This window comes from Ammospiza caudacuta, chromosome 18, assembly GCF_027887145.1.
Source record: "Ammospiza caudacuta isolate bAmmCau1 chromosome 18, bAmmCau1.pri, whole genome shotgun sequence".
NCBI classification, from domain to species: Eukaryota; Metazoa; Chordata; class Aves; order Passeriformes; family Passerellidae; genus Ammospiza; species Ammospiza caudacuta.
Window position 1 is genome coordinate 3,462,687 of NC_080610.1, and position 13,138 is coordinate 3,475,824.

Genomic DNA, 13,138 nt, shown 5'->3' on the forward strand with positions numbered 1-13,138 from the left:
CAGCTCCCAGCCTCTCCCACCTCTGCCCCAAGGGACTGTCACCCCCAGGGCAGGGCAGGACCCCGCCAGCCCCCCCAAGCAGCTACAGCTCTGCATTGCACTCATCCATCCATTGCACATACATTAAATAAATGCACTTAGAGGAGAAGGGTGGTGGGGTTTCCCTGGGGGTCCCCCCTCTTCTCCTGGGTTATATTCAAGTGTTTAAATGTGGCGCTCGGCGAATATCACGTTCTGCGAGGGAAGCAATCGCCCACCCGAGGGGCTCTCACGGGCCTATTGCTAAGGGAAAGCCTGGCCTGGGGGTCCTGGGGGTCCCTGGGCTCCCACCCCGGGCCCAGCCATGGCAGGGAGCGGAGCAGCTCCCGTGCCCGGAGGTGCCTGCGGCTCCCGGGACCTTTCCGTCACTTCTTCCCCGGCTCTGGGGCTGTGCCTTCCTTGCTGGAGGGAGCCTCGGCTTTGGGGGGTTCCTTACTGGCTTTGGGCTCATCTTTGGGTTTTGCTTTAGCTTTGGGTTCCTCTGCTTTCTTGGGTTCCTCTGCCTTCTCCTTCTTGGGTTCCTCCACCTTCTTAGGCTCCTCTGCCTTCTCCTTCTTGGGCTCTTCCGCCTTCTCTTTCTTGGGCTCTTCCGCCTTCTTGGGCTCCTCCACCTTCTCCTTCTTGGGTTCTTCTACTTTCTTCTTGGGCTCCTCAGCCTTTGGCTTTTCAGCCTCCTTGGTGGCTGCTTTGCTCACCTCCTGCTGAGGTTTTGCTGGAGCCTCCTCACCTTTTCCCTCTTCGGCAGGTTTGGGGCTTGGCTTGGTCTCTTTGGCCTGTGGAGCTGGAGGCTCTGGCACAGCAGCTGCCTTCTCCTTTGGTTTCTCCTCGGGCTTCTCCTCTGCCTTGGCTGGGATGTCCTTCTTGGGAGCTTCCTCCTTCTTATCCTCCTCAGGCTTGGAGGGAGCCTTCACCTCCTTGGGCTGCTCCTCCTTGGCCGGGGCCTTTGGAGCAGGGCTTGGCTCCTTGGCTGGGGCCACCTCTTTCTGTGGGGACTTGGCCTTCTCCTTCATGGGAGATTTGGCTTTCTCTGGGGACTTCACAGCTGGAGGTTTGGCTTCTTCCTTTGAGGGGCTTGGGGGCTTCTCTGGGGACTTCACAGCTGGAGGTTTGGCCTCCTCCTTAGAGGGGCTTGGGGGCTTCTCTGGGGACTTCACAGCAGGGAGTTTGGCTTCCTCCTTCAAGGGAGTTGCAGGTGGCTCTGGGGATTTCACAGCTGGGGGCTTGGCCTCCTCTTTAGAAGGGGCTGGGGGTTTCTCTGGGGACTTGACAGTCGGGGTCTTGGCCTCCTCTTTTGAGGGAGGTGTGGGTTTCTCTGGGGATTTCACTGTCGGGGTCTTGGCCTCCTCTTTTGAGGGAGGTGTGGGTTTCTCTGGGGATTTCACTGTCGGGGTCTTGGCCTCATCCTTTGAGGGAGGTGTGGGTTTCTCTGGGGATTTCACTGTTGGGGTCTTGGCCTCCTCCTTAGGGGGCATTGGTGGCTTTTCAGGGGATTTGACAGCTGGAGTCTTGGTTTCCTCCTTTGAGGGGGCTGGGGGTTTCTCTGGGGACTTCACAGCCGGGCTCTTGGCCTCCTCCTTTGAGGGGGTTGCAGGTTTCTCTGGGGATTTCACAACTGGGGTCTTGGCCCCCTCCTTTGAGGGGGATGGGGCCTTTTCAGGGGACTTGACTGCTGGGCTCTTGGCCTCTTCCTTTGAGGGGGACTCAGGTTTCTCTGGGGACTTGGCCTCTTCCTTTGAGGGGGACTCAGCCTCCTCCTTTGCAGGAGACTTGGCCTTTTCTTCTCCCTCTTCTTCAGCTTTCTCCTCTTCTTCTTCTTCCCCCTCTTCCTCCTTCTCTTCAGCTTTTTCCTCCTCAGCCTCTTTCTCAGCCTCCTCCTCTTCTGTGACCTCCTCAGTCACCTGGATTTCCTCTGTCTGCTCCTCCACAATCACTGTCTCCTTCTCTGATTTTTCCACCACCTTGATCTTCTCCTCGCTCTTCACCTTGATGCTGGTGGTGATGCTGGGAGGCTTGGGGACCACCTCGGGGTAGGAGAGCATCCCAATGCCAGTCTCGAGCCGATACTCCTCCCCTTCCAGGAGCTTTCTGCCAGGGAGAAACCAGGGCAAGGCACTCAGTGATGGCTTCTCCTGTCCCCCCATGACCAGGAGCTGTCAGCAATGTCCTGCAGCTCCACCTCCCTCCCTGCCCCATCCTGGATGATCCTCCCGCTCCTGTGGCCTGGGATGAGCAGGTTTCCTTGCCCTTCCCTCCACACACCACGGGGTCACCCAACTGGACATTGCCCACTATGGATGGATGATTTGCTCACCAAAAGGAGCCCAGGTGTTAACAAGAGACCTTGATCAGACTTGGCTGAGACCCCCACACACACCTTCCCCTGCCCCCTGTACCTGTAGGCAGCAATTTCGATGTCCAGGGCCATCTTGACGTTGAGCAGATCCTGGTACTCGCGGAGCTGAGCTGCCATCTCCCACTTGGTGTTCCTCAGCTCGTTGTCAAGCTGCTGGATGGTTTCCTGTGGGCAGACAGAGCAATAATGGGAGGGGACACATGGCACAGTCCTCAGGAGCAGGGGGACACAAGAGCACCCCTGAACTGTCCCCTGGTCTCCAGCACCAAGCTGTCCTCACGGAGGAGTCTGCAGCCTCCTCCTCCTGCAGACACACAGGGAAGGGGACACAGCCAGGGGTGAGCCCAGGGTGTCCAGGTGCCTTGGGGGACCTGGCAGGAGCCCTGCATGCCCTGAGCAAGGAGCTGCACTCCAGCTGAGCCCCTGCATGCTCCCAGCACTGGCTCCAGCAGGGACAAGCTGTGGGAAGGCTTCTAGGACTTGAGTGAGTCCAGTGGTAACTGAACTCCAGCTGGGGGCTGGTGGCACCACCCTGGGGACTGCACTTCATTCCAAGGCCACCAAGGCAGCCCTCACTTCTCAGATGTGGGGGTTAGGATGTGGTCCAAACCCTGGACACACTTCCAGGGCGTTTGTGACCATCCTCACAGGCAGCTCAGTGCCAGGCAGAGCCATGGGGCAGCACCAGGGCAGCTGAGGGACACAACAGCCCGGACACCACCTCAGGCTCTGGGTTCCTGGTCCCTGTGGGCTGGGGAAGGCCAGTTCTGACACAGCCCCGAGCATGTCCCACAGCTCCTTCCCATCCCTGAAGCCAAACCCCAGCGCTGCCCCTCCCCAGCCTGGGCCGCTGCCCACTGCACCACGGCACCTGGTAGGACAGGACATCTGCATGGTGGCGCTCCTCCGAGTCCTGCCTCTGCCTCTCCAGCGACTCCTGGGTCCCTTTGAGGGCCTCCAGCTCGGTGGTCTTGGCCTGGAGCTGCCGGCGGTACTCGGAGATCTCCTCCTGGGCCAGGCGCATGGCGTCCGTGTTCACCTTGGCCACCTCCGACAGCTTGTCCAGCCTCACTGCGAGGGAAAAGGGAAGCTGCAGGGCGGGGGGGAGGGAGGGTGCAGCCTCCCCTCCTTGGGGAAACCCAAACCTGTCCATGCCACACCTCCCTGTCCTCTGCAGAGCCACCCCGGGCTCCCTGAGCCCTCTGCCTTCCCCACCCCTCCCTCCATCTCTGCCGGGAAGTGAAGGAGGATGGGCAAGAGGAGCTCGGGGCTGTTTCTGCCGTGCTGGACTTCAGCCAGTGCAGATCCTCGCTGCAGCCCCCGCCTCCCCTTCAGCTGTGCCACAGCCCCCTGCCCCACAGCCCTGGCCCGAGGCGGGGGGGTGGCTTTGCCGCAGCGCCCTGCGGACACCCCAGGGGACGAGGGGGGGGGCACAGAATGAGGGGACAGGAACGGGGAGCAGCGATTCTGCTGTTCCTGGGGCAGCCCCCGCCCCGCGGGACGGGCGCCCGGGTCGGTGCTGCCGCTGCCCGCGGTGCTGAAGCTCCGCTGTCCGCGGTGCTGGAGCCGCCCTGCGCTCCCCGGGGCTCAGCCTGGGGTGCCGAGAGGCTTTTGGGGTGCCGACCCCACCCTCCGCACCTTTGTGTCCCCCACCCCCAAAAAGGGCCACTCTCTGTCCTCCCCTCCCTGTCAGGGATGCGGTCCCGCCCCCCAGCACTGCAAGCACCCCCGGTCTCGCCCCGGCTCACAGGGACCAGCACGATTCCCTGCAGTGTCAGGGGGGTCCGGCACCCCAAAAACTTGGTCCTAGAACCCTCCTCAGAACTCACTGCGGGGCAGAGGGGAGTCGGGCAGGGCAGCCGCAGGCACTGGGGCTCTGCTGGCAGGGATGGGGTCACCCTGAAGCCCTCCCAGGGTGCTGGATGTACGGGAGGTCCCTGCACACCGCTAGAGTGGGGGGCACTAACCCTCTCCGAGCACAATATAGGAGGGCTCGCTATGCCAACACCCTCCAGGAGCACAGCAGAGGTGGGAGGGGTCCCTGCACCTCCCGGGGTGGTGGTAACTAACACGATGCAGAGAGAGGAGGGTTCCGCATCCCTTGGGCCTCCCTTTGCTCCAAGCCCATCCCGGAGTGCGGCAGCCCCGCGTGTCCCGGGGGAGGTACCGGGATGTTCGGCAGCCCCACCCTGGCACTCACCGCGGAACCACTCCTCGGCCTGCAGGGTGCTGCGGGCGGCCGTGCCCTCCAGCTGTGCGCGCAGGTCGCGGAGCGCGGCGGTGACTCCGGGCCGCAGGGAGGCGGGCGGCTCGGCGGGCAGCTCGGGCCGCGCCCCGCGCAGCAGCGCTCCCACCTCGGCGCGGTGCTGCCTCCGCAGCTGCTCCGCCTCCTCCCGCAGCGCCCGGGCTCGCTCCTCCAGCGGCGCCCGCGCCCGCTCCTCCTGCGCCGAGCGCTGCGCCAGCCCGCGGGCCGCCGCCTCCAGCTCCGAGCGCTGCCGAGCCTCGTCCTCCAGCCTTCCCCGCAGCGCCGCCACGTCCTCGGCCAGGCGCGCCCGCTCCAGCCGCAGCTGGCCCTTCTCGGCGCCCAGGCGCAGCACGGTGCCCCGCATGTCCCGCAGCTCCCGCGCGTACAGCTCGCCCATGGCCGAGCGCCCCGCCTGCTGCTGCCGCAGCGCCGCCGCCTCGGCCGCCAGCGCCCGGTTCTGCTGCTCCAGCGCCCGCACCCGCTCGATGTAGCCGGCGAAGCGGTCGTTGAGCACCTGCAGCAGCTCCTTCTCGTTGCGCGCCCGCGGTTCGCCGTTCAGCGAGTCCAGGCTCTCGGTGGAGGACGCGGCCGCGCTGCCGCCGCCGCCGCCCGCGCCCCGCGCCCGTCCCACCACCGGGGCCGGCCACGAGTAGAAGCCGCTGGAGGCGGCGGAGCGCGGGGCGGCGCGGCCCGGCTCCTTGCGGAGCCCCCCCGGGGGGCCCAGCAGCGTCTCCAGCATCAGGCTCATGGCGACCCCCGCCCTCGCTGCGGCACCGCCGCGGCCGCCCGCTTTATAGCGCTCGGGGCGGCCGCTCCGCCCCGCCACCGGCACCGGCAGCGGCACCGCCCCGCGCCGCCGCCGCAGCCCCGCGGGTGCGGGGGGACACCGTGCCACGCCCAGGTGGGGAGCGGGAGCCGCAGCAGAAAGGAGAGGATTGTCCCCCGAAAGGAGAACGGGGACCACGGGGCACAGCGGGAGCCCGGGAGCAGCAAACAGGAGCACCGGGAAGGGAGTGGAGAGATCCCGCAGGGAGCACGGAACCCCCCGGTCAGATAGCGGGACCCCCGGGACAGAGAGTGAGACCCCCGAGAAGGGAGCAGGGAGCTCCTTGAGGCAGAACGCATTCCCTGCAGGGAGCAGGACCACCGGGAATAGAGAGTGAGACCCCCGGGAAAGCAGCAGGGATACCCCAGGACAGAGTGAGGACCCCGCGGGAAGTGGAGAGCCCCCAAAGCGAGAAGGGACCCTCGGAGCAGAGAGGGGGAAAAGAGGAATAGAGGGTGGGACCTTCAGATGGAGGTGGGACCCCCGAGGACAGGGCGAGGACCTCGTGGAAAGGGAGTGGGGAGCTCTTGTGTGACCGTGGACCCCCTGGACAGCGTGAGGAACACCTGGGAATAGAGTGGGGTCCCCAGGAATGGAGAGCGGGACCCTGGGGAGGGGGCTGGGACCACTCAGTACAGAGCAGGACCCCACCCCGGTGTGGAGGAAGGGAGGACCCCCGGGTGGCACAGACACCCCTCCAAGGGTGGGGCAGCGACCCTGGGGTGGGGCCCTCACTCGGTGTCCCCCCGGGGCCAGGCACTGACTGGCGGGTGGTGCCGGGAGGGTCCCTCGAGGGGACAGGGGACAGCCCTGCGGGATGCTGGGGAGCTCCAGGCAGGGAGGGATGGGAGGGCCAGGTCTGCCATTCCGGCTGGAGTGGGCATGGGGAAGGGGATGGAGACAGGGATGGGGTGGGGGGATGTGACCCCCAAAACCTGCCCTTGGCACCAGGGCATGCAAGGGCCACCCAGCCAATCAGCACTCAGGTACCATAGAACCAATCAGCACTCAGGTACCATCCAGCCAATCAGCACTCAGGTACCATAGAACCAATCAGCACTCAGGTACCATCCAGCCAATCAGCACTCAGGTACCATAGAACCAATCAGCACTCAGGTATACCACCCAGCCAATCAGCACTTACAGATAGTCCGGACAGTCAGCCCATATGGTCCAATGGCCAATCAGCAGTCACAGACCACCCAGCCAATCAGCACAGTTGCTGCCCAGCCAATCCGCACACAAAGAGCTCAAGATGTGGGCAAATACTGACAGCTCAGCCAATCAACAGCCAGGCCTGGAGATCCTAGCCAATCAACACACAGGTCCCAAGATCTCAGCCAATCAGCAACCAGGTCCATAGATCTTGTCCCAGCCAATCAGCAGGCAGGAGTACAGATCCCAGCCAATCAGCACACTGGTCCACAGATCCCAGCCAATCAAAAGGCAGGTCTACAGATCCCAGCCAATCAAGATACAGAACTATAGATCCCAGCCAATCAGCACACAGGCCCACAGGTCCCAGCCAATCAGCACACAGGCCCCATCCCAGCCAATCAGCAGGCCACTCCATGGTCCCAGGATCAGCCCTGGTGTCCCCGCTGTCCCCGCAGCTGTCCCTGTGTGAGCAGGGTCCCAGCCCGTCCCTTCTCCCCCAGATCCATGGAAGCAGGGCCGGGAGCAGCCGGGCTGGGCCGGGAGGAGCAGGAGGCTGAGCAGCCCCAGGGTGACAGAGTGACACACCCCGGGAGTGTTGGGGACACGGGGACAGCAGGCACGGGCCACCCCTGAGCAGCTGTGCCCACCCCACTGACCCACTCCCGGCCATTGTCACCAGCCCGGGGCTGTGGGGACCCACGGGTGGGGACAGAGGGGCCCTGAGGGTCCTTCCCACGCTGGGGACACCCGGCTGAGCAAGGGGACACGGCCTGTGGAGGGGTGACCCTGTCCCCACAGCGTGTGTCACCCCCGCTCCCAAGCCCTGCCTCCAAGCCCTTCTCCCTGTTTCCATCCCGACCCCTGGCGTGTCCTCACGTCTCTCTGCTCCATCCCATGTCTCCATCCCCTGTCCCCATCCATGTCCTCATTCCATGTCCCCATCCTCAATCCCCATCTCCATACCATGCCCCTGTCTCCTGTCCCCATTTCTTTCTCTATCCCTGTTCCCATCACATGTCCCCGTCCCCAATCCCTAGGCCCTGTTCCCATACTCTATCCCCACACCATGCCCCTGTTTCCTGTCCCCATCTCTTTCCCTATCCCTGTCCTCATTCCATGTCCCCATCCCCTATTCCTATCCCCTGTTCCCATCCCATGTCCCTGTCCCCTATTCCCATTCCCTGTTTCCATCCCATGTCCCCATCCCCTATTCCCCATTCCCTGTCCCCCATCCCATGTCCCCATCCCTACCCCCCATTCCCGTTCCCTGTCCCCCATTCCCTCTCTCCCATCCAATCCCCATCCCCGTTCCCCCATTCCCTCTCCCTATTCCATCCCAGTTCCCCCATCCCATCCCATCCCATCCCATCCCATCCCATCCCATCCCATCCCATCCCATCCCATCCCATCCCATCCCATCCCATCCCATCCCATCCCATCCCATCTCATCCCCATTCCCCCATTCCCTCTCCCCCATCCCCATCCCTGTTCCCCCATTCCCTCTCCCCCATCCCCATCCCCGTTCCCCATTCCCTCTCCCCTATCCCATCCCCGTTCCCCATTCCCTCTCCCCTATCCCATCCCCGTTCCCCATTCCCTCTCCCCTATCCCATCCCCGTTCCCCATTCCCTCTCCCCTATCCCATCCCCGTTCCCCATTCCCTCTCCCCCATCCCCGTTCCCCATTCCCTCTCCTCCATCCCTGCCCCATTCCCATTCCCGCTCCCGTTTCCAGCCCCGCCCCTCCCGCAGTGGCCCCGCCCCTTTCCCCGCCCACCCGCGGAGGCCCCGCCCCGCCCCGGAAGCGCTCCCCGCTCCTCAGTTCCGGTGGCGGCGGCGGCGGCAGCAGGTACAGACCGGGCCGGGCCGGGCCGGGCCGGGCCGGGGCAGGGCAGGGACCGACAGGGACTGACGGACCGGGCTGGGGCAGGGCAGGGCAGAGCCGGGCCCCGCAGCCGCTCCTGCCTTGGCCGCCTCCCCCGTGCGCACCCGGGACGGCGCCCCCGCCGGGGCTCGGGCCGCGCCGCGTCCTTCTGGGCCGGGCCCCTCCCGCCCCCGGCCTGAGCCGTGCCCTGTGTGCCCCTCAGGGACCGGCGCTGTCCCGGCTCTGGTCCCTGGCCCGGCCTGCGCTGAGCCCCGGGCCGTGTCCCCTCCCCTGTCCCGAGCTGTGTCCCGGGCTGTGTCCCCCTGCTCCCCTCCCGTGTCCCCGGCTGTGTCCCCCTCCCCTCCTCAGTCCGGGCTGTGTCCCCCTCCCCTGCTCCGCTGGGGCACACGGGGCTCTCCCCACCCCGCAGCCCCCCCGGGCCGTGTCCCGCCTGTCCCCGCCTGTCCCCGTGTGGCAGCGCTGCCCTCCCGGCTCCGTCCCTCAGGGATCCCCCGGGATCCGCTCCCCTCCCCGTTACCGTGTCCTGGCCCGAGGGACGCCGTGCTGGGGACAGGACCCCCGGGAAGGGCTGGGGGACACGAGGTGACCCCTTCACCCCCCAGGACATGGCACAGCCATGGGAAAAGTTGCATGGAATAAGCTGGGCATGGAGCAGACAGGGAGGCTGATATCCTGTGCTCGCTGCCTCCTCCAGGGAGATTTTGGGGGGAAAAAGCCCCAAAGTGGATAAAAAGGAGCTGTGAGACAACTCCAGGCTGAGGGGGCTGTGTTGGGGGTGTTGCTGTTGTTGTTGCAGGTGTTTTGTGGAATTCTGACACCTGTCAGGGCCCCATCCCCAGCAGCAGAGGGGGCTCAGTGGGGATTTGGGGTGAGCACAGGGATGGGAGATGTTTTGTGTCTGCTCTCTCCTGGGGTGGCAGGAAATGGGACAAGCCTTGGATGAGCAGTGGGACTGATGTGCTTTGTGGCTCCCACACCCATTTGTGGGGTCAGGCTGCCCGGCTGAGCAGCCTTTGGCACCCCAAGGGCCTTTCCAGAGGTGTTGGGCCTTGCTTGGATGGAGCCAGGCTGGGAATTCCAGGTGTCCACCGTGCAGAACCTGGCTGTCCCAGGAGCAGAACGTCCCCTGTGCCACAGGAACCTGGTGCTGTGGCCAGGACAAGGCCTTTGGTGTCCCTGAGATGCTCAGCTGAGTTTGGGGGGTGCCATCCCAGTTAATGGTGATTAAAATCCCCCCAGCTCTCAGAGCTCTGTGCTCTGTGGCAGGGATCCTGGCAGGGAACACCTCAGCATTGTCCTTTTCCCTTGTTCCTTTATTTTATTCCCCAGTTATTGGTTGATGGGATGTATTGCTTGCAGCTCATTTGCTGCTGCCACTGCTTTGGATCTGCCAAGGGTTTTTTGGGTTTGCTTTGGGCACCTTGCTGGTGACACAGTGAGCTTGGCTCCTACCCCTGAGTTATCCAAGTTATCCCTTGTTTGGTGGGGATGGAGCCTTTTGGAATGCCCGTGGCTTGGTCAGTGACAGACTGGTGAGAGGATGAGGATGGTCCTGGTGGGATCCAGCAGAATCACAGCCCTGAGCTGCTGGAGCAAAAACTGGCTCCAGTTAGGGCAGACAGGGGGGAAATATCCTACAGGAATGTGTGTGGGGCTGCTGGGAGGGCTTGTGGAGGGGTGGCAGGTGTGGGATGGGCACAGGGATGGGAGCTGTGGCATTTGGGATATGAGGACAAGGATGGGAGCTGTGGCATTTGGGATATGAGGACAAGGATGGGAGCTGTGCCTGTGGCTGTAGGATGGGAAGCACTGCTGTGAGTAAGGAGATAACTGATCAGCATGAGGCTCTGGAGCTGTTGGGTTGGGCATCCTCAGCCTCTGGCTCTTCCTGCACCCTGGGGTGTTCCTCTCCCTTGGCTGGTGCCTGTGGCAGCTCCTGGGTCTGTCCATGGGGCAGGGATGTGCTCAGAGCTGTGTTGGTCTGGTTATTTTATTTTTATTTTTCATTCATGAATGCTATGGGACTCTTGGGTGCATTTCTTGAGTTTTATGTGTTGCATTACCTTTATTACATGGTTGGGACAATGGGAAGATGGTAAAGTTTATGTTCAGCTGGTAGCAGCTCAAGATTTCTTTGTTACAGAATACTTTAAAAACTTTTAGCTAAGCTTGTAGATAATTGTTCTAGCTAATTACTAAAAGTTCATTTATACTTTTTCACACAGTGTTTGCTTGTCTTCTTTCTATGGATAATACACACTGCATTATTATTAAGTTTAAACCTTCTACTGTCTTGCTAAGCATATTTATTTTCTTGTACTCTTAAGGTCTGTCTAAGCCAAGCTTAAGGCTTAAGCTATTGTTTCATGTCCTTGCTGTACAATTATAACATTTCTACTTTCAGACTTCCTAACTACAACTTAGCTCTAAGGTTTTTGTTCTTTCTGTTTCTGGGGCTGCTTTTACAGCTTTCTGGAACCCTTCTTACCCTTACTGATTCCCACAGGGAGCCATCACCCCCTCACCCTGCCTGGCCTCTGCAGGGCCCTGAGCTGCCCACACCAGCAGGGAGCAGTTATGTGATTCCCCACGGCTCCAGTTACCCATTAATGTTTTAGAGTATTAATTTCCCTAATTATGCCACCTTGGCCCTCAGGTGCTGCATTTGCAGCTGAGCTGTTTGCCTGTGGGAGTTCCTTTCCCCACTGACCTCCAGCTGCCCCTCTGTTTTCCAGGGGAGCCCTTTCCTTGGGGCTTGTGCTTGGAGTTCCTGCTCCTTTCTGCTCTCCCTAGTGACAGCAGCCTGTCCTTCCTTTCCTTTCTCCCTTTTTCCCTTTTTCCCTCTTTTTCCCCCTTTCCCTCTTTTCCCCCTTTTCTCCCTTTTCCCCTTTTCCTTTCCCTCTTTTCCTTTCCCCCCTTTCCCTTTCCCTTTCCCCCCTTTCCCTTTCCCCCCTTTCCCTTTCCCCCCTTTCCCTTTCCCCCCTTTCCCTTTTCCCCCTTTCCCTTTTCCCCCTTTCCCTTTTCCCCCTTTCCCTTTTCCCCCTTTCCCTTTTCCCCTTTTTCCCTCTTTCCCTTTCCCCCCCTTTCCCTTTTCCCCCTTTCCTTTCCCCTTTTCCTTTCCTCCCTGGCTCAGCCTGGGCAGCTCAGAGCTCTGGCAGCCACAGAACTCCTGGGCTGGGCTGTCAGAGGGTCTAGGAGGGCCTGGGGGCTGTGGTGGGCAGGGATAAGCAGGGATTTGGGATGTCTTGGGTACAGTTTGAGGGCTGCTCCCAGCCCTGGCAGTGGCTCTGTGCTGGTGGAAGCTGAAAGTGAGCCCAGAGGAGGCACCAGGGATGCTGCAAGGGCTGGAGCCAGGCTGGGAGAGCTGGGGGTGCTCACCTGGAGAGGAGAAGGCTCCAGGGAGAGCTCAGAGCCCCTTGCAGGGCCTGAAGGGGCTCCAGGAGAGCTGGAGAGGGACTGGGGACAAGGGATGGAGGGACAGGACACAGGGAATGGCTCCCAGTGCCAGAGGGCAGGGCTGGATGGGATATCGGGAATTGGGAATTGTTCCCTGTGAGATTGGTGAGGGGCTGGGATGGAACTCCCAGAGCACCTGTGGCTGCCCCTGGGTCCCTGCAAATGTTCCAGGACAGGGTTTGGAGCAGCCTGGGACAGTGGGAGGTGTCCCTGCCCATGGCAGGGGTGGGATAAGATGATCCTTAAGGTCCCTTCCCACCCAAACCATCCCATGGTGAAAGTCTGTGGTCAGCAGCAGCTCAGCCTTCAAGGATGGAGGAATTATCCCAAACCAGGGTGCTGAAAGTAGCAGAAGAAATGAGTTTTCCTGCTCTCTCCATAAGAGGGAATGAGCAGCACCAGCAATGTTCATTTGGCACTGGTGGCAGTCCCAGGACCCCCCTGGCAGAGCCCCCTTGGTGGGAAGCCCAGTGCTGTGTTTGCTGTTGTATTTAGGGTTTAGGAGCCTCTTATTTTCCCAAGGTAGCTGAATTGTGCCTGCCATGTGCCTGAGCTGGGGGCTGAGAGGCTCAGGAGAGCAGCAGTGTTCTGCTTTGTGTGGAGCTGTGGAATTGAGTCCCCTGGAGTGAATAAAATTGGAATAAAAGGCTTTGGGTTTGTTCCACTGCCAAAACCAGTCCTGAGGAGGCCATACTGGCTTGGGAGAGGCTCTGGGTGCTCCTCTCCAGCAGCTTCCAGATCTTTATGGACATGAACTCCTTCAATCCTGTGGATTTTTGCTAGACCAGCTTAAAATAAGTGAAAATGGGGTAAAATCTGAGCCACCACAAGGTCAGGGGTGGTCTGTGTGCTTTGCTTTGCTGTTTGCATCCTGCTTTTTGTGAGTGAGGGGCTGCTCCCCTCAGCCTCTCACTGGGAAAGGAGCTGGATGGGAATTGCTCAGTGTGGAAAGGGTCTGGATGAGAATTGCTCAGTGTGGAAAGGAGCTGGGTGGGCATTGCTCACTGTGGAAAGGTCTGGATGGGAATTGCTCGGAGTGGAAAAGGTCTCGGTGGGAATTGCTCAGAGTGGAAAGGAGCTGGATGGGGATTGCTCAGTGGGGAAAGGAGCTGGATGAGAATTGCTCAGTGGGGAAAGGAGCTGGATGAGGATTGCTCAGTGTGGAAAGGTCTGGATG

General features: G+C 61.6%; 1 protein-coding gene across 1 annotated transcript; it reads right to left on the reverse strand.

Annotated features, from left to right (window-relative positions):
- Positions 1-89: 89 nt before the first annotated feature.
- NEFH (neurofilament heavy chain) lies at positions 90-5,385 on the reverse strand. The gene is made up of 4 exons (XM_058816665.1): positions 4,593-5,385; positions 3,264-3,463; positions 2,433-2,557; positions 90-2,124 (listed from the first exon to the last, which is right to left on the reverse strand). Exons 1-4 carry the CDS (start codon positions 5,383-5,385, stop codon positions 405-407), a joined length of 2,838 nt encoding a protein of 945 aa, XP_058672648.1. The 3' UTR covers positions 90-404.
- Between the last annotated feature and the right edge of the window lie 7,753 nt (positions 5,386-13,138).